This window comes from Chiloscyllium plagiosum, unplaced genomic scaffold (assembly GCF_037043375.1).
Source record: "Chiloscyllium plagiosum isolate Xiang-an unplaced genomic scaffold, Cpla_swu_hap1 HiC_scaffold_3, whole genome shotgun sequence".
Taxonomy (NCBI): domain Eukaryota; kingdom Metazoa; phylum Chordata; class Chondrichthyes; order Orectolobiformes; family Hemiscylliidae; genus Chiloscyllium; species Chiloscyllium plagiosum.
Window position 1 is genome coordinate 3,779,804 of NW_028270141.1, and position 22,079 is coordinate 3,801,882.

Consider the following 22,079-nt stretch of genomic DNA (forward strand, 5'->3'; position numbering starts at 1 on the left):
ATCTATTTTCACCTTTTCCAGGATTTCCAACACCTCTTCTCTACATACCTCAAAGCCATCCATTCTACTTATTTGTGACTCAGTATTCACATCGACGACACTGCCCTGTTCCTGAGTAAATACTGAAGAAAAGTATTCATTCAGTGTCTCCCCAATCTCTTCCGCCTCCACACGCAACTTCCCACTACTATCCTTGACTGGACCTATTCCTACCCTAGTCATTCTTTTATTCCTAACATACCTATAGAAAGCCTTAGGGTTTTCCCTAATCCTACCGACTAAGGACCTTTCATGTCCCCTCCTTGCTGCTCTTAGCTCTCTCTTCAGGTCCTTCCTGGCTACCCTATAACTCTCAATCGCCCCAATTGAACCTTCACGTCTCATCTTGAGATAGGCCGCCCTCTTCCATTTAACAAGGGATTCCAATTCCTTATTAAACCACGGCTCCCTCGCACGACCCTTTCCTCCCTGCCTGACAGGTACATAATTATCAAGGACACTCAATAGTTGCTCCTTGAACAAGCTCCACATATCATTTACACTCTTGCCTTGGAGTCTACTTTTCCAAGCCACACATCCTAAGTCATGCCTCACCGCATCATAATTTCCCTGACCCCAGCTATAACTCTTGCCCTGTAGTACACACTTATCCCTCTCCATCACGAGAGTAAAAATCACCGAATTATGGTCACTATCCCCAAAGTGCTCACCTACCTCTAATTCTAACACCTGGCCTGGTTCGTTACCCAGAACCAAATCCAGTATGGCCTCACCTCTTGTTGGCCTGTCTACATATTGTGTCAGGAAACTCTCCTGCACACATTGAACAAACACTGACCCATCTAACGAACTTGAGCTATAGCTTTCCCAATCAATATCAGGAAAGTTAAAGTCCCCCATAACAACCACCCTATTACTGTCACTCATCTCCTGAATCACCTTCCCTATCCTTTCTTCAATGATTCTAGGACTATTAGGAGGCCTGTAAAAGACTCCTAACAGGGTGACCTCACCTTTCCTATTCCTAACCTCAGCCCAAACTGCCTCAGATGGCAAGTCCTCATCCATCGTCCTTTCCACCACTGTAATACTATCTTTGACAAGCAATGCCACACCTCCCCCTCTTTTACCCCCACCTCTGACCCTACTAAAACATTTAAATCCTGGAACCTGCAACAGCCAATCCTGTCCCTGTTCTAGCCATGTCTCCGTAATAGCCACAACATCGAAGTCCCAAATAGCCACAACATCGAAGTCCCTAATAGCCACAACATCGAAGTCTGGTGCGGCCCCATTCGGAGTATTGCATACAATTCTGGTCGCTGCATTATAGGAAGGACATGGAAGTATTGGAAAGGGTGCAGAGGAGATTTACCAGGATATTGCCTGGTATGGAGAAGGAACTGAGGTACATGAGACTGTTTTTGTTAGAAGAAGGTTAAGAGGTGACTTAACAGAGACATACAAGATGATCAGAGGATTAGATAGGGTGGACAGTGAGTGCCTTTTTCCTCAGATGGTGATGGCTAGCACAAGGGGACATGGTTTTAAATTGAGGGGTGATAGATATAGGACAGATGTCAGCGGTAGGTTCTTTACTCAGAGTAGTAAGGGTTTGGAATGCTCTTCCTGCAACAGTAGTACACTTGCCAACTTTAAGGGGATTTAAATTGTCATTGGATAAATATATGGATGAAAATGCAATAGTGTAGGTTAGGTGGGCTTCAGATTGGTTTCACAGGTCAATGCAACATCGAGGGCTGATGTACTTCGCTATATTATTCTAAGATCTATGTAGTTTCCCATTTTGAAATACGAATAAAATTCTAAATGTTACTCGCCATGTGCAGTCTGCATGTGTGTGTTTGTGTATCTTAAACTCTTGGGTCTCATTACCTGCTTGATCCCACTTGCTGACTTGTAAAGTGTGTAACTCTAAACACTTACTTACTTGCAAAAAATGGAAGCCAATTCCGTGGGGTAGGATGGGATTGATTTATTTGCTAAACAAGCATTTTGTCCACAATAGGGAAGATTATAAACAAAGTCAACTTGTAGCTACATCTTTAGAAATCAGAATTGCTGTCGCTGGCATAGGGACTTATAAGACCACATGGATATGAATGGGAGGTTATGTTAAAGAGTCACAGAGACATACAGTATAGAAGCAGACCCTTCGGTCCAACTCATCCATGCCGACCAGATATCCTAACCTGATTTGGTCCCATTTGCCAGCACTAGTCGCACCCTCTGTCTTCTAACTTCGAGCAGTATGGTAACGAAATGGCTAGTTCTCCCTGTATTCCATGAGATCTAATCTTGCTAACCAACCTCCCATGAGGAACCATTCAAAAGCCTTACTGAAGTTCATATGGATTACATCAACCACTCTGCCCTCATCAATCCTCTTTGTTACTTCTTCAAAAAACTCAATCAAGTTCGTAAGACATGATTTCCCATGCACAAAGCCATGCTGACGATCCCTAATCAGTCCTTGTGTTTCCAAATAACTGTAAATCCTGTCCCTCGGGGTTCCCTCCAACAACTTGCCCACCACCGATGTCAAGCTCACTGGTCTATAGTTCCCTGGCTTTTCCTTACCACCCTTTCTTAAATAGCGGCACCACATTAGCCAACCTCCAGACTTCTGGCACCTCATGACTATCGATGATACAAATATCTCAGCACAGGGCCCAGTAATCACTTCCCTAGCTTCCCACAGAGATCTAGGGTACACCTGATCAGGTCCTGGGGATTTATCCACTTTTATGCATTTCAAGATATCCAGCGCTACTTCTGTAATTTGGACATTTTTCAAGCTGTCCCCATCTATTTCCCCATATTTTGCATCTTCTATGTCCTTTTCCACAGTAAACACTGGTGCAAAATACTTTTTTAGTATTGCCCCCATCTCCTCCGTCTCCACACGTAGGCTGTATTGCTCATCTTTTTAAGGGAGACTGTTCTATCCCTAGTTACCCTTCTGTCCTTAATGTGTTTGTAAAATCCCTTTGGATTCTGTTTAACCCTATTTGCCAAAGCTATCTCATATGCCCTTTTTGCCCTCCTGATTTCCCTCTCAAGTATACTCCTACTGCCTTTATACTCTTTTAAGGATTGATTCTGTACCTGACATATGCTTTTTTTCTCTTAATTAAAACCTCAATTTCTCTAGTTTTCCAGCATTCCCTGCACCTCAATGTCAGGAATACGCTGTCTCTGTAACCTCTTTATCTAATTTTTAAAGGCTTTCCATTTTCCAGCCATCCCTTTACCTGCCCCCAATCAGCTTTTGAAAATTCTTGCCTAATGCTGTCAAAATTAGTCTTCCTTCAATTTAGAACTTCAACTTTTAGATCTGGTTTATCCTTTTCCATCACTATTTTAAAACTAGTAGAATTATGGTCGCTGGTCCAAACGTGCTTCCCCACTGACACCTCAGTCACCTGCCCTGCCTTATTTCCCAAGTGTAGGTCAAGTTTTGCATCTTCTCTAGTAGGTACATCCACATATTGAATCAGAATTTTTTCTTGTACACACTTAACAAGTTCTTCTCCATCTAAACCTTAAACACTATGGCAGTCCCAGTCTATGTTTGAAAAGTTAAAATCCCCTACCATAACTACCCTATTATTCTTATAGGTAACTGAAATCTCCTTATAAATTTGTTTCTCAATTTCCTGCTGACTATTCAGGGGCTATAATACAATCCCAATAAGGTTATCTTCCCTTTCTTATTTCTCAGTTCCACCTAAATGACTTCCCTGGATGTATTTCCAGGAATATCCTCCCTCACCACAGCTATCCCTTATCAAAAACACTACTCCCCCTCCTCTCTTACCCTCCCACCTTTCTCTCCTTCCTATAGCATTTGTATCCTGGTACATTAAGTTGCCAGTCCTGTCCATCTCTTAGCCACGTCTCTAATCTCTATGATATCCCAGTCCCATGTTCCTAACCATGCCCTGAGTTCATCTGCCTTCCCTGTTAGGCCTCTTGCATTGAAGTAAATGCAGTTTTATCAATCTTACCTTGTTCTCTGCATTGTTCCTGTCTGCCCTGACTGTTTGACTTGCTCCTTTTCCCATCGGTACCAGTCTCCGATTGATCTCTTTCCTCACTATTTCACTGGGCTCCCCCACCCCACCATTTAAATCTTCCCGTTCAGCTCTAACAAATCAGTATATTAGTCCTTGCAAGGATCACTTCTACCCCAGAATAGATTCAAAAGATCCAAAAGTTTGACCCCTTCTCCCCTGCACCAGCTCCTCAGCCACGCACTTATTTACTCTATCCTCTTATTCCTACCCTCAGTAGCTCGTAGCACCGGGTGTATTCCAGATATTACTACCCTCGAGGACCTCATTTTTAAATTCCTGCCTAACTTTCTATATTCTGCCTTCAAAATCTCAGGCTTTTCCCTTCCTATGTTGTTGGTTCCAATGTTTACAATGACCTCCTGCTGGTCCCTCTTCCCTTTGAGAACATTCTGCACCCTCTCCAAGATATCCTTAAACCTGGCACCAGGGAGGCAATGCACCATTCTGATCTTTTGTAGCTGGCCGCAGAAACATCTGTTTATCTTTTTGACTAGAGAGTCTCCTATCACAGTCAATTCATTGGAATTGATGAACATTACATTAGAGCCAGTCTGAATACTGGAAACTTGGTTGTTCATGCTATATTTCCTTGAGAGTCCATCACCTACATTTTCCAAAGCAGCATGCTTCTTTGAATGGGGATAACCACTGAGGACTCCACTGGAGAGTACCTGCCTACCCTTCCTACCTTTCCTGGAGTTAACCCCTTCTATAAACTGCCATTCATCACACCCCCTAGCTGTTGTAAATTCCTCATTGCATGTAACTGCTGTTCGAACTGATCCGTGCAATCCGATAGGATTCGCAACCAAAGACACTTCCTGCAGACATAATCATCAGTAACCTGGAAACCCTCCCTAAACTCCCACATCTGTCAGGAAGAGCACATCATCCTACTAAAGGCCATCTTTGCTCCTTCACAGTCTATAGATCCAGAAAATAGCACCATTTTTTTTGCTCTTAAAAAAAAAACAGTGCTGCAGGCAAACTTAGTACGTATGGTTTATATTTTTAAATGTTATTCAAGACAGCTCTCAATAAAACATAGAATCAAGAAAGAACCCACTCTACTCACTACTGTAGACTTCGAGCAAGGTTACATGTTAAAAATTATGCACTTATCTGTTCCTGTGCTGTGAGCTCTCTTATTCAAGTTTCTCCAAGGTCAGCTGTGAGTTTCATTATTTGTTAATTTTTCCTAGATGCACTCCGATGTCCAGAGATATGCAAACTCAAACAGCAAAGGCAGTAACTGTGCAGCTTAACTGATGTGTTAGTTAGCAGTGTAGGTTTCTTTCTCTTTCTTCCTCACTAACCATGTAGTCGTTGCCTTTTTTTTGTCTTCCTTTTAAAAGTGCTATTGTTTTGATCATTTTTCCCCCAAAGTTCCAACAGCATATGAAACAGTAGTTGCTGCTCCTGGAATTCGAGAAAACCACCTCCAACACCTAAATACTTCAAAAAAGGAGCACCTGTTACAGCCACAATTTATTCTGGTCCTCCATCTCAGATTACCCAGAATCCTATTGGCACTGAGTACAGGGAGCCATGAGGATGTGTGAGGGCAAAGATTGGCACAGAGGATATAAGGAGAAAGTGAGGACTGCAGATGCTGGAGATCAAAGTTTCTGGTAGACACCCTTCATCAGGTTGAAGGGCTTACACCCAAAACGTCGATTCCCCTGCTCCTCAGATGTTGCCCGACCTGCTGTGCTTTTCCAGCACCACGCCCTCTATAGAGGGGCGTTTGGGTGTGAATAGGATCATGTATTTGTATAGATGGGACATTTAGAATTAGCTGGGGAATAGTATTCGTCTTAGAGAGCCTAATATTCAACCGCAATTAGAACAGAGTCTTCAAGCTGGAGATATTGCCCTTTACAAACAGCCTGTTTCAGCACTTCTTGTGGCTGCTTCCAAACCATTTCTGGAAAAACTGAGGTGTGTTGAAGTCAGCATATGTCCCTCCTCTCCAAACAAGGATTTCCATTATTTATAGCACTTCAGTGGAACACTGGGAAATTTCCTTTGAGAATGAAATTCAACTAGTGTGTGACATGAGGTGGCTTTTCACTGAAACCTTTCTTTTTAAGGGTGGTAGCTGTTTTTACACTTTACTTTGTTGCTAATTAAAAGCAGAAGCCTGGCATTTGTTGCTGTACTGATTTTAAGATGAAATTCAAATCTTTGATTCCTTTAGAAAGTGAGGTCCACTGACAACACTGATGTAATGCACATGGATTTCCAGATCTGATTTTTGGAAAGAAAATAATGGAATTGTTTTATTCAAGGTTGTGAAAATGTTGATCTTATTACTGATCACCAACCAAATAAATTAGAGAAAGTACTGATGATCCATTGGTTCAGTACTTAAAAAGAATTGATTAACCTTTTAAAAATATGACCAAATATATCTGTGTGGTTATATTTTTCAAACATTAATCCAAATATATTTTTGTTTCATAATATAAATTCAACTATCAGTTTCTTTAATGAACAATGGAATGACTATTTTATTAAAAAGAGGCAAACCTCATTATCACAGTTTGGAATATAACAGGTCATTCAGAAGGGTGTATATTTATACTAACACGTGTTGCACACACATCAGTTAAAGGAAAAGCTAAAGCTTTCTCTGTGGAGATTAACTTTTTAAAACCAACTTTGGCTAAAGAATTGTCAGGTCTTGAAGAAGAAAATGATGTGAAAATGTTCCTCGCGGCTTTCAGTCTGGTGTCCTGGTACACACAGATGGTTGTCACAAGACAGAGATGTTGAAATGCATCAGAATTAGTTTTATTGTCACATGTATTCAAATGAGTACAGTGAAAAGTTTACAAGTCACCACTTCTGGTGCCATCCTCGGTACAAAAGTACCTAGGTACAGATTCTTAAGTAAAAATTATTTGGAAAAAAAAATTTAAAAGATAAAGAAATAAAGAGTATTACAGATCATAGGAATAAATTAGAAAAATGTAGAAATAATAACTTCAGAACAACAGTCCTTCCAACCCAGTCCACACTGGGACCGAGCCGCTAGTCCACGCTGCGCCATGACCTCAGACCACACTAGGCTTCACCTCGAGGCCAGGAGACCACTCTAGGCCCTCCACCAAATGGCATTGCATCCTTCCTTTTGACTTTGCCTTTGTTTGCTCTTACTTCATGCTACTCCGTTTGCTTTTCAAGCTGTTTCCTTCTCTTCACTGATTTTGACCGTCAACCAAAGGGCTCCATCTACTGGCAGAAATTGGTTGGCACCAAGACTCTGCAACTCCTGGCACAGACCAACTTCTGCCAGTAGGTAGAGCCTGGTCAATCTTAAAAATACATCTGTAACTTATAAAACTTGTATTGTACAGGAAGTTTGCCATTTGTGGTTTTTCTTCAACATTTAGTGATATATTTTATTTTTTAGAGTTATTTCAACCAGCGATGCTGTAGCACATGTATAGTATTTCAACTTGTACATTTTTTTCCATGCAAAATGTTGTTCAAAGGAACCTAACTCTGCCTATGATATTAATTCTTATGGTATGATTCACTTAGTTATATTGATTATTTCTGGGCGATTCACTAAGTTTTCTACCATGAAAACAAATATAAAATACCTGTCAAAGCCTCCATTATTTCCATGTTTTCCAATATTAATTCTCTTCATTGCCTGATTCCTCCTCTACCTTCTCAATGTAACAGGTTTAAGTAGACAGTCTTGTTGATAGAGTATATATAAAGTTAGAAGTCCATCTTGGATTCCATTGTGACAGCAAGCTTTTCAGATACATATTTAGCCTCTGACATTTGCCATGGAGAAGGCAATTGAACTGGACCTCATGGGATGCAACCTAGGCTATTAAAAGAAGTAGCAACAGAGATAGCGCATGCACAGGTAGTAATCTTCCAGGAATCCTTAGATGTGAAAAAGTCCCAGTGACTGGAACACTGCCAGTATAACATCTTTATTTAAAAATGGGAAGCAGACAATGAACAAGTAACTATATAAGCCAGTTTGCATAACGTCTGTCTTTGGGAAAATGTTTGAGGCTACTGTAAAGGATGTAACAGCAGCGCAGTTAGAAATACACAGTATGATCAAGCAGAATCAGCAGGGCTTGCATTCAGGGGACCCATGCCTGATGATTCTAGCATTCATTGAGGTAAGAAGTAGGATAGATGGGTATAGGGTGACTTGAATGAGGAAAGTGAATGCACTGTGGCCAAGTTTGAGGGTGACACAAAAATAGATGGGAACACCAGTCGTGAGGATGACACAAAGAGTCTGCAAAGGGATCTAGACAAGTTAAGAGAGTGGGCAAGACTTGGTAGATGGAATTTAATGTGAGGTTATGCACTTTGGCAGGAGATGAATCTTATTTAAATGGAGGAAGACTACAGAAATCTACAGAACAGAGGGATTGGGTGTCCTCATCCACAAATTGCAAACAGCTAATATTCAATTTAGCAGATAACAGGGAAGTTGGCTTTTATTTCAAAGGGAATGAAGTGTAAAACTAGTGAGGTTTTGCTAAAATTGTATAAGGTTATAGTCAGACCAGCCCAAATACAGTTTTTGGCCCTTCTAATGAAAGATACATTGATAATGGAGGCAGTCCAGATAAGGTTCATTAGGCTGATGGAAGGTATCGAGGAATTGCATTATGAAAAGAGGTTGAATTGATTACTACTTATTGGAATATACAAGGATGAGAGGTGACCTTATTGAAACATGCAAGATTCTTAGGGGACCTGACAGGTTCAATGTGAAAAGGTTGTTCCTCTTGTGGGTGTATCAAGGACAACAGGGTATAATCTCAGAATAAAGAGTTGCATCTTTAAAACAGAGATTAGGAGGAATTTCTTCTTGTGTGTAGTATATCTGTGGAATTTTTTTTACCGCAAAGAGCTGTTGAAGCTAAGGCATTAAATATATTCAAGACAGAGAGATTTTTAATCAGTAAGAGAATCAGGATTATGGGGAAAGGGCAAGAAAGTGAAGCTGCTGATTATCATATCACCCATGATCTCATTGAATGATAGGGTGGTCTCAATGTGCTGAATGGCTTACAGAATAGCAGTGAAGAAGGTAGATGGTATATAGGCATCTATAGCGAGAGGATTTGAATACGGGAGCAGAGATGTCTTGTAGCAATTGTATCGAACCTTGGTGAGACGACGCCTGGAATATTGCGTGCAATTTTGGTCTCCTTATCTGAGGGAAGATCTTCTGATTATGGAGGAATTAGACCAAAGGTTTACCAGACTGATTCCTGGGATAGCCGGTCGACAATATGAAGAAGATTATATTCACTGGAGTTTAGAAGAATGAGAGAGGACCTCAAAAAAAAACCTAGAGAATTCTAAGAAGACTAGACGGTAAATGCAGAAAGATTTTCCAGTGACCAAGAAGTCCAAAACCAGGGGTCACAGTCTTAGGATTCAGAGCAAATCATTTATAACAGAGATGAATCATAAAATCCCTACAGTGAGGAAGTATGCCATTCAGCCCATCAAGTCCACACTGACCCTCTGAAGGGCATCCCACCTGGACCCACTCCATACCCTATCCCTGTACCCCTGCATTTTCCCATGGCCAATCCACCTAATCTGCACATCTTTGGACTGTGGGAGAAAACTGGAGCATCCCAACGAAAGCCACGCAGACATGGGGAAAATGTGCAAACTCCACGCAGTCTCCTGAGGCTGAAATTGAATAGGGTCCCTGGCACTGTGAGGCAGGGCAGCAGTGCTAACCACTGAGCCACCATGCTGAAATTTATTTTCTCAGCAAGCAGTGTTTTCAGAAAAGGAGATAGGTAGAATTCCATGGGGCTAAAGGAATCGGAGAGTATGGGAAGAAAGTGGGAATAGGGCACCAGGTTGGATGGTCACATGTGATCATAGGTTGACTGCGTTACATCTATTCGTTTGCTCTATGGTTTACATTTCTATGTGTCTGCTGCTATGTCTTACTGTCTTTAGTTTGAAGTCAATGTCAAGTAATAGACTTTGCAGCACAGACTGAAGATAATGGCTTTGGCTTTGCCATTATTTAATAGAGGAAGTTCCTGTTCATTTCGGGCTGGATGTTAGATAAGTAACCTGGTAAGTGTAAGGGTTTGAGGTTGAATTTGGAGTCATCATTGTGAATTTGAAACCTGGCATTGTGATTTTGGAAGATGTTGTTAACAGGTAGCATGTAGATGAGAATTAGGAGTCGGGGACTATTGGGGAACTGCAGTAATGAAAAGTGAAGCCATTGCATGTGATTCTGAGGCTGCAACTAAATGAGTCCATGCAACTGGATGATGGATGGAGGGTGGTGTGTTCACCCATGCCTAAAAATGCAGGAACGTGAAAGGATAGTTTAATGCAATTACTGTTATATAAAATGTCACTTGTAATTTACAATACTATGAAAATCTAAATTATAATATTAAGAACAAGGCTCTTGTAGCTTCTGGGCTGGTATTACACCATTTTTGCAGTTTTTTGGGAGCATTTATCTATTTTACTTCCTCTGTTACTCACTTTCTCCACTCTGAGTTATGAGAGTAGCTCAGTCAAAACTGTGAACATGTTTGGACATATCTAATTCAACCTTGTGTTAGTTTCATAGTCCAATACTTGGAAAAGTGATGGACCATATGGTTATACATAGTAGAGCCGTACATATCTCATAATGAAGCATAAAGCTTCTCCAGCAACTTGTGATATCCTAAGGTTTGAGTATGTCTCCATGCCACAAGTCACTGCCTGACTAGCATGTTAATAATCATGCACTTCTAAGCATATTATTTTTCAGTAAGTTATTTTTGAAGCTGGTTGCCCCCAGCCCCCCATGCCATTTTCAAGTTGGTTGATATATATAATTTTCCAAATTGTATCTGAATCTTGTTGATACATTTATTCGCTTTCTTCACTGATGTTTTAAACTCCTTGTTTAATTGGTTATATGAAAAGAGATGCTGGTTTTAGCTTAAATTTAAACAGGTTACCTCAAGTGATACTTAGTATATTGTCTGTTCTTTGCAGGATGAGTATTCTTTAAACCTTTTGTGTCGAAACACAAGTCCATTCAGAACACTTATAATTTTTGAGCATACAGTATTTGTATCCAAACCATCTCCTCTTTAAAGGCAGTCTATTGTTCAGCTACAATTTTTCTTGTCAGCCTATTGTTCCCATCTATCTTTCCCAACTCTGTTCTTGCCCCATTGAATTTAGCTGTCCTCAGTTAATTATTCTTACTCGGGATTGCTTATTATCCTATTTTTAATCATCATACTAAATCTTACAACTCAATGATCTCTGTCTGAAATATTCCCTCAATGATAGTTGATCTACTTGGCTCATATCATTTCCAAGAATCAGGTCCAATTGTGCATCCTTTCTAGTTGGACTGGACATGTACTGATGTAGGAGATTTTCCTAAACATCATCTAGGACTGTTTGCTGCTCTCTGCCTTTAATGCTACCACTGTCGCAATTTACATCTGGATAATCAAGGTCCCCAGTCCCAACAAGTCTATAATGTTGGCATTTCTTTGTAATTTTCCTGCAGATTTGTTCCTTTACAACCTTCCCACTAGCTGGTGATCTATATAACTGCACACATTTTGTTTCTTAGCTTTAGCCAGGTTGATTCTGACTTTGAACCTCTGGGATATTCTCTTTCTATTGTACTTCAAAACTGCCCTTCAAGACCACCACCTCTCCTCTTTTTAGTATATCTGTTCTCTACACCTTGTACGCAGGCATATTTAACACCCAGTTCTGCCATTCCTTGAGCTAGGTCTTTGTTATTGTCATAGCAATCTGCATTTCTAACTCCCCAATCTTAATTTAATATTCTGTGATTTAGATTTCATTGCTTTCTTCATTACAATGAATTCACCTATTGACTTCACTTTCACCTGTATACTAATGCTATCTGTGTATCCAAGTATTTTGTGCATTCTGGTAGTCCTTTCTAATTCTCTCACTTGGTTCCCACCCCTTGCCAAGTCAGTTTAACCAAAGCAAAGAAATGTTCATTTTTGAAAAGTGCTAGAAACTATCAATCTGAAACGATGATGAAGAAATCCAATAGAGAGTTCAAAGAATGGTGAGAATGTGGAACTTGCTATCACAGGCAGTGATAGCATGGATCCATTTAAGGGGACATTTAACAAGCATGTGAGGCAAATGTGAATGGAGAATTATGTTAGATTGGATTAGGAAAGATGGTTGGAGGCACAAGTGTGGCATAAACAATGGTTGGACCAAATAACCTGTTTGTTTATATCTCCCATGTACGTAATCTCGTGAATGTCAATGAAATGATGAGTGGGATGGTCAATACATGATGTTCCTTCAGAGGGTGCACAGAAGATTTAACAGGATGATTTCAAAGATGAGGGATTTTTATCTTTAAGGTTAAGCTGGAGAAATTGGGATTTTCTTTCAAGGGAGGTTGAAATTTGACAGAGGTGCAAAGATTATGATGGTTTAATTAACATAGACAAAGTAAACCGGCCCCCATAAGACGATGGGATAAGGATGAAAGGATATAGATTTAAGATTTTCAGCACGAGATTTGAGGAGATAGAACTGTCTTCCACTACTGGTGGTAATGACCTGGAACTTGGTACCCATGAGATAGGTGGAAGCAGAGACGATGAATGCTTTGAAAATGAAATTGGATGCGTTGCTTGAACAAAAACATACAGGGCTACGAGGACAGTGAGAAATGGGGATGATTAAATTGCTCTAGTAAAACCTGATGTGGATGAGATGGAGGAAAAATTGTCCTGTTCTGTAATTACGACAATCAGTGCTGTTCTGAGACTGTCCAAGGCTGGAATGCTATTTATTTTGTGTCTACCCTTCAATGTTTTACTCCTACAATGTGCTGAATTACAGTTTGAATAGATGACTGTCAGATGCAGGATTCAACAGTTTGTTTTTATAAAATGCTTGTCATTTCTTTTAACACCATTTTCTTTCAATTTAGATGGTGGAAAACCAGTTTATTCTCTCCTTCATGCATCGTTTTCTTGAGTATCGTGGAGCAACAACCTACTTTGCATTTTGCTTTCCATTCACATATTCTGAATGTCAAGAGATGTTGATGCAACTGGATGAAAAGTTTGAATATTGTAAACACCTGACTACGAAGAGGTAGGATGCAGTCTGAGAATTTCAATTGAGCACCTTGTGCAATTAATTTTCCAAATGATTTCCATGCAAATATTGTTGCCCTTTGAGAAACAACTTGTATTTAGCTTTTGTTGATATGTAAGTTGATGACTGGAAATGCACTGCTGTTGTTCACTTCAGTGAGCTTGCTTCCCATTAGTTCATAGTAGACCAGCATGAGGCTGGAAGAACACAGCAAGCCAGGCAGCATCAGGAGGTGGAGTAATCGACATTTTGAGTTCAGATCCTTCATCAGGACCTGATCATCAAGTTACTGTCGTGTATTTGTGATTGTATTGAAGACCCATTATGTGTACATTAGTTGAATGCTGTAATTGCAAAATCAATAAGAAATGGCTGTTCTACAAACATTTTGAAGATTAGGGAGTTGGTGAAATAGATATTAGGCAGTAGATAGCGATTAATGTAATGTGGTAAGATATTGAGTAGAGATGCTAAGTTGGGGTTTCTGCTGCTTCTAATGTGTAAATGGCCTGAATTCAGAAATGCACCATATGCCCAATTTTGCAGATGCTAAATTATCCGCCAAAAAATTACAGATGGCGCTGGAACAAAATTTCAGTCAGTCGAATTCAGTATAGAACAGTGCAAGATATTTCACGTTATAAAATAAGAATAGTAGAAATATTGAATGGTGCTGAACCAACTAAGAGGATGGCGAAAGAATGTCTGGAAGTAAGGATGGATTCAATACTTACCATCTCTATTGCAGTGCAGTAAAGCAAACAAGTGACAAACCCTTAAAAACCAATGGTAGTGATAATATCAATGCAAATAGGGAAATTGCAGAACTGCTTAATAATTACTGTGATTCGGAATTTACAGTTGAGGAAGAAGCCAGCATTCCAAATGTCCATTGGACCAGGGTTAGCGACTCTGCAGTGTTAATGTAAACAAATAGCAAATAAAGAAGAAAATTTTAGGAAAGAGTGAGAGCTAACTAAGACCAGATGATTTCAATCCCAAGAATTTAATGGAAGTAGCTTAGAGCATTGGAGACACTTGAGTTATAATCTTCCAAAGTCACTCTTCTATTCAAGAAAGATGAGAGAGAGAAACCAGGGAATTATAGACAAGTTTTATGAACATCTGTTGTCGGGCATGTTTATAATTAAGGACCAAGAGACTGAAATGGCAAATTTTCAGAACTACTTGCCTGATGAGTCTAGTTGAATGGCTTTTAAAAGCTAAGTACAGTATACAGAGAAATATAATGTCTATAGTTATTTACTATTGGGAAATCAGCAGGAAACAGGGCAGTGATGATGGCCAGGTACTCTAATTGGAAAGATTTGACTTATGGTATCCAACGAGAATCTACTTTGGGATCTCAGCTATTCATCATATTTATTGACCATTTAGATATATGGCATTAGATTACAGATCATCCATAATTTTATTGAACAGGAAACAAGGCATTTACTGCTGTTTTATTTTCTTATGTCCCTAAATCATCTTGTACATCTTTTCTGAACCCTTTCAAGTTTCACAACATCTTTCCAATAGGAAGGAGACTAGAATTGCGCACAATATTCTAAAAGTGACCTAACTGATATTCTGTTTAGCTACAACATGACCTCCTAACTCCTGTCCACAATGCTCTGACCAATAAGGAAAGTATACCAAACTCTTCTTTTACATCCTATCAATTTATTTTTTATCGGACTTCTTTGGCAGCATCTTCTGTGCAATATTTTAAATTGAAGCTGTGATTTGCTTTTCCAAAAAAAGTGTACTTTACTTTTATTGCCAGAGTAAGAGATATCAATATTAGACATTTCTGTGTCAGCTATTGAAATACAGAGCAAAGTCCAAATAACCTACCCAACATTGTACCTCCCACCCTAACCTCTGGTTACCTCTGCTTTACCATTGCAAATTTCTTTGTGCACCATTCAGTAGCCTTTGAGCAAGAATGTAAATTTGCACTGAATTGAAGATGGTTTTGTGCTGTAGACCTGTGTTGAGAAAGAATTTAATTTAGACTGCTCAATCCCATTTTTATATTATTTTTGTGGTTAACAGGCAAATAGATCATCCATTTCTTCTGTCAAGATTTAATTTGATCTCCGATCCCAAATAAAAGGTCAATGTATGACTCACTGATTCACTGGGGTCCTCCATTTGTAATTGTTTATGGTCTTAACACAGGAATGTCTGTGTTGCGTATTAGAGTTCCTATAGGCTACTGGCAAGAACTTGAAGATGGAGTTCTCCTTCAGTTATCCCTAAAAAAAACTATCTCTTTACCCTTTCTTTGTATATGGGGAGGCAGTTTGATTTGAACATGGACAAATATTCCTTTTTGAAGTGCTCTTATCTTATTGTATGAATTTAAATTTGTGAAGTGAATAACTTGTAACACTAGGAAATTTCGCTTCAGTCCTCCAGATAGTATTTACTATCACCGTGAGCCTCTGTGTTATTCCTTGGACAAACGACGTGTTGATCTTATCACCATTACTTCATGCGATGGAATGGCAGCAGAATGTGAACCAAGACTTGACAAGCTTTTTCCAGATGATTCCATTCCTCGCCCAAAGCAGTTTCCTGGGAAACAAGTAAGAAAATCCAAAGTTCTGTATTCAACTTAGTTGACTTTCTGTTCAAAAGCCACATGTTGAGGTCTTAGTTTAAAAATTGTTTACCATAATCTCTAGGTTTAAATTTGGTTTATTCATTTAATTAATCCAAATAGAAATAGGCCTTTGATCAATATTTGATAAAAGCTAATCCTACACCTCTACTTTTTCTTCATTGCCATACAGCTTTTCATTTTCAAATATTTATCCACATTTCCTTTAAAAGTTTAGTTGCATCTGCTTCCAACACCTTTCCAGGCAGTACAATCCACATACAGTATCCCGTATTGTTTTCCCTAATATTGCCTATGGTTTTTTTTGCCAAGTGTTCTCTGGCTGCTGATGTTGTTCTGTTTTCATGATTGAATAATGCTATCAAAGCTTCTCTACTTTGAGGGGTCAACCCAAGTTTCTCTAGTCTCTCCATGTGACTGAAGTCTTTTATCCTCAAATGAACATGAACACTTCATCACACTTTGTTTGGAGTTGTGGTGCACTGATTTAATTCTTATTTCCAGGCCTTAGCAGCCAAATGAAGTCCTTAGAAACACAACTCATAATTGTTGGCTGTCTTAATATAAACTCAAAAAAGGTTTTAGTATTTTGAGAAAGAACTTGAGTGCTGTGCCCGACTCTACAAAACAACTGTGGGCCAAAGCAAAGCACAAGTCCAACTTTATTTTAACTGTTAATTCCCAGGCTAAATAAATCATCCCCAGTCAAATGAACTTCTGTGATCTAAATCATTTGTCTCTGTGATTGATTGATTGTATAAATTAATTAAATCAAGCTTTTCTTCTGTTCCAGGTGTTTTTCCTCAGCAGTCGAGTACATCCTGGTGAAACTCCCTCTAGTTTTGTTTTCAATGGTTTCCTAGAGTTTATTTTACGGGCTGATGATCATCGTGCTCGTATGTTGAGACGAATGTTTGTCTTTAAACTTATACCCATGTTGAATCCAGATGGTGTAGTGAGGGGACATTATCGGTAAGCATGCAAATGTTAAGATGTTATAATATTATTCAATCAGGGAACTGCTGCGATTATGTCTTTGAATACCTGGTTCTGCCAACATTGGTTGTAGCACCAAATTAACAAAGCATCAGCATTAGATTCTGGTGTGCATTGGAAATACAAAAACTGTATTGAGCTTTAGGAAACAGCAAGAAAGTGGAATTAATAAGAGAGCTTTACCAGAAAGGCAGCATTGGCATAGTGGCTGAATGCCTTAACCTGTTCTGTTTCAATTTATGTTTCTGTGTTTTGTATTTTGCAGTACTGACTCTAGAGGTGTGAATCTGAATCGTTTATACTTGAATCCAGATTTTAATTTGCACCCTTCAATCTATGCGGCCCGTGCAGTCATCCTGTATCATCACGTTAACAATCGTGTGTCTTTGGGTAATTGTGACTGGAAAAAGTTCTCTTCATTGTCATCCAGTGGTCCTCTATGCACAAAAGACTTGAACCATTCCATCAATACGACTTCTACCTCTCTTGAGACCACTCTGTCAGAGATGGAGAAAAGCAAAAATATAAAAAACTTTGAAAATGGGGAAGTAGATTGTATAATTTCCTGTAAAGATATTGACCATTCAGATTCATTAATTCAAGGCAAAGATAACAATGGGCAGCCACTTTCAGAAACACACAATGGAAAAACAGTTTCATCGAGTGGTAATGGTGCACTTTGCGAGAAGGCAACTGATAGTTTTGACCCTTCAGAAACTGCTGAGCACATTCCTCCACATGAAAGTGGAATTGCATACTATGTGGACTTGCATGGCCATGCCTCAAAGCGGGGTTGTTTTATGTATGGAAATTCACTTCCTGGTGAAAATAACCAGGTTAGTATTAAGTGTATTATTTGTTCAATGAATCCCAAGACTAACACATTTTGCAGTTGTTGTGGGTATGTTCACTGAGCTGGGAATTTGGTTTGCAGACATATTGTCCCATTTCTAGGGACATCATCAATGCTGTGGAGTCTCCTTTGAAGTGCTGCTGTACTGTGTCGGTTGAAATTTATTTGGTTGCGTTCCCGCTGCTTCCGGTTGTTTGTTGCAGTGGTCAGTATATTGGGTCTAGGTCAATGTGTTTATTGATAGAGTCCACTGAGAGTGGCAAACATCTAGGAATTCTCTGGCTGTCCTCTGTTTGACTTGTCCTGTTATTGTTGTGTTGTCCCCAGTCGAATTTATGGTCCTTGTCTTCTGTGTGTATAGATACTAAGGATAGCTGGTCATACCGTTTAGTGGCTAGTTGATGTTAATGAATGCAGATCGCGAGTTTTCTGCCTGTTTGTCCTATACAATGTTTTGTGCAGTCTCTGCATGGAATCTTGTACACCATGTTTGTCCTGCACATGATGTCCTTGGTGAACATACGTATGACAACTGCAACTGGCACCCGAGCTACAAATCTTTACACAACCCTTGAACTAACATATTTTATCTGAGTACATAGTGATTTTATTGCATTCTAACATAAAATATAAAATGAGATGTTATTATTATAGAGTCCTTACATTGCTTGAGGGATCTCAGTTCTGTAAATATATTTTTATGTGAATACCATTAGCGGACAACAGAAAATGATGTCCGATATCATGAAGATTTGGATATACTGTAATAAAGTTGGTGCAAACTGCTCGTTTTAAAATATTTCAGTGCATTTGATATTGCATCCTTAAACTTTAAAAGTGTAACTTTTTCTGTCTCCCTATTAGTTTAATCATATACTATCTACAAAGATGACATTGGATGCTTTTTAAGGTGTGCACATTATTGTAAAATTTAATGCCCTCGAAAATAACCAGGAATTGCATCATGGAAACTAACCAATCAATTCAACCAGTCCAATAACATAAATTGTGTGAAATTTCCAAACTTATTTCTAACATCAGGATATCAGGCAGTATTTGAAAGTGAACCACATAAGGTGATATTAAAGCAGGCATCCAAAATCTAGTCAGAGGTAGATGTTAAAAGCACTTATATAGAAGGAAAAAGAGGTGAGGAGTGATTTGGGTATATTAAGAGGATTGCTGCCAATTGTAGAGCAATGGAATTTATGGATGCACAAAAGGTCCGAATTGAGAGAATGTTGTGATTTCAGAGCATTAGCCCATTCCTTTTTGTTTTTCTTTCTCCTTCCTCCCTTTTGGAATTTAATCACTTCTGCTTTCCAGGTAAAAACAATGACTGCAGATGCTGGAAACCAGATTCTGGATTAGTGGTGCTGGAAGAGCACAGCAATTCAGGCAGCATCCAAGGAGCAGCGAAATCAACGTTTCGGGCAAAAGCCCTTCATCAGAAGCCCTTCCTGATGAAGGGCTTTTGCCCGAAATGTCGATTTCGCTGCTCCACTTCTGCTTTCCATCCTATTACAGACTTTTCCTCTCCCCTTTCTTTATTTCTGTTTTGGTTAACTGCTGATGTTGTTCTTGTTCCTCTTTAGGATATGTTATTTGCCTGAGGAGGGTATGGCTTTCAGGTACTACTTTGAGCAATGCACTCTTTCATATCAGTTGAAACGAGTGGAGTGTTTCGGCCATTCCATTCGTTGGGGATCTAAGTAAAAGGATATTGGATCTGAAAAACTTAATTAAACTTGAGATTTCAGTTGTCTTTTAAAGACTTCAAGCCTTCAGCATAGTTTACAGTATTAAAAATAAGATTTGCACTGCCTCTTTCTTTTATTGCTTTCCACGCTTCATTGTAAATCTGTTGTTTCCATGTCATAGAACATTAAAATGGAATCATTTTTGCTACTGATTAGGTTGAATGTTATAAGATCATAAGACACAGGGGCAGAAGTAGGCATTTATCTTAATCATTCGGCTGTGCCATTCAGAGGGGTCATGGCTGATCTGATAATCCTCAACTTCACTCTCCTGACTTTTCCCCGTAACCCTCAATTCCATCATTGATTAAAAACCTGTCTATCTCAGCCTTGAATGTACTTAACAATCAGCCTCTACAGCCATCTGTGGTAAAGAATTCTGCAGATAAACTCATTTCTGTCTTAAATGGGTGACCCCTTCGTCTGAGATTATGCATTCTGGTCCCAGACTCTCCCACTAGGGGAAACAACTTTTTTTACATCCATCCTTTCAAATCCTCTAAGAATCTTATTAATGTTTAGCTCTCCTCTGTTCTTCCTGCCAAAGTGCATAACTTCCCCACATTGTGATCTACCTGACAAGTTTTGACCCATTTGTTGAACCTGTCTGTATATCTCTGTAGACCCCTTGAATCATGCTCTGCACTTACCTTCCCACATGTTTTTGTGTCATCCACAAATTTGGCTATAGTACATTCACTTCACCCAAATCATTAATACAAATTGTAAAGGAGAAAGTGAGGACTGCAGATGCTGGAGATCAGAGCTTAAAAATGTGTTGCTGGAAAAGCGCAGTAGGTTAGGCAGCATCAAAAGAACAGGAGAATCGACGTTTCGGGCATTCCTGAAGAAGGGCTCATGCCTGAAACGTCGATTCTCCTGTTCCTTTGATGCTGCCTGACCTGCTGCGCTTTTCCAGCAACACATTTTTAAGCAAAATACAAATTGTAAATAATTGTGACCCCTGCACTGATCACTTTGGAACTCTCAAATTACAGGTTGTCATCCTGCAAATGTCCAATTATACCAACTCTCTCTATTCTGTTAGTAAGGCAATCCTCATATCCATGCTAATGTGCTATCTCCACCACCATGGGCTCTTTATTAAGTAACTTATCATGGAATCACGCAGCATGGAAACAGACCTTTTGCCGAACATTAATCCCAAACTAAACTCATCCCACTTGCTTGCTCCTGGCCTATATCCATCCAAACCATTCCTACTCATGTACTTATTCAATTGAGTTTTCAACATTGTATTTGTACCCACATCCACTATTCCTCAGGAAGTTCATTCCACACACGAACCATCCACTATGTAAAATCTTTGCACCTCATGTCTATTTTAAATCTTCTTTCTCTCACCTTAAAAATGTGCCCCCTAGTCATGAAATTTCTCCTAGAGAAAATACACCTACCATTAAGTCTGTTTATAGCCTTCATTATTTTATAAACTTCTGTAAGGTCACCTCTCAACCTCTTAGGCTCCATTGAAAAAGTCCCAGCCTATCCAGCCTTTCTTCATATCTCAAACCTTCCACACCCAGCAACATCCTGGTGAATCTCTTCTGAGCTCTCTCCAGCTTAATAATATCTTTACTATAACTAGGTGACCAGAACTGGACACAGTATTCCAGAAGAGGCCACACCAATGTCCTGTATTACCTCTACGACTTCCCAACTCCTATACTCAAAGGACTGAACAATGAAGTCAAGCATGCCAAATGCCTTTTTAACTACCCTGTCTTCATGTGACGCAAATTTCAAAGAATTATGTATCTGAACCCTGAGCTCTCTCTGATCTATAATACAACCTAGACCCTACCATTAATTGTATAAGCCTACCCTTGTTCATTGTTGAAAATGTGTTGCTGGAAAAGCGCAGCAGGTCAGGCAGCATCCAAGGAACAGGAGAATCGACGTTTTGGGCATAAGCCCTTCTTCAGGAAATGAAACTTTACCCTTGTTCATTGAACTGTCCCAAATACTGGCAGATCATGTCAAACAGCATGTCCCTTTGGCTATTTGCAACAGTCAAGGTGCTGACCATACCTAACCAGGCCATGCTTGCAAAATTCCAGTTTCCAACATTAGGTGTGCTTGAACGATTGGACGTCACATGGTAAATAATTTTGAATGTAGTAAGAACTATGCTGACAACCAATTTAAGATTGCCAGTGGGACTCTGTGTGGTATATTTGTGCATGCCATGTGCAACATATACTAACACACACTTCCCCTTAATGTATCGTGCTTGCTAAATCCTTAAAGAATTCTAATAAATTTATCAGGCATGGTTTCCTGTTCGTGAAGCTGTGCTGACTCTGCTTGATCATATGTATTTCTAAATGCTGTGCTATTACGATCTTTATAATAGATCCTAACATTTTCCCCATGACTGATGTCCAGCTAACTAGCCTATAATTGCCATTTTTTTTTATCAACTTCCCTTTTTAAATAAAGGTGTTACTTTGATAGCGTACAAATCCTCTGAGAATTTTCCTGAATCTTCGGTTTCTTGGAAGATTACTATCAGTGCACCCAATATCTCTTTTACACTCAACACAGATTCTGTA

The 22,079-nt window shown here is 39.4% G+C and overlaps 1 protein-coding gene across 11 annotated transcripts in view; it reads left to right on the plus strand.

Moving 5' to 3' along the window:
* The window catches only part of agbl5 (AGBL carboxypeptidase 5), a 131,402-nt gene that overhangs the window by 25,148 nt on the left and 84,175 nt on the right, over positions 1-22,079 (plus strand). For all 11 annotated transcript variants that reach the window (XM_087977088.1, XM_087977094.1, XM_087977098.1 and 8 more), the window contains 4 exons: positions 13,093-13,259; positions 15,682-15,859; positions 16,688-16,866; positions 17,156-17,726. In XM_087977088.1, the coding sequence (XP_087833214.1) occupies positions 13,093-13,259; positions 15,682-15,859; positions 16,688-16,866; positions 17,156-17,726 (1,095 nt within the window). The remainder of the gene's footprint in view (positions 1-13,092; positions 13,260-15,681; positions 15,860-16,687; positions 16,867-17,155; positions 17,727-22,079) is intronic.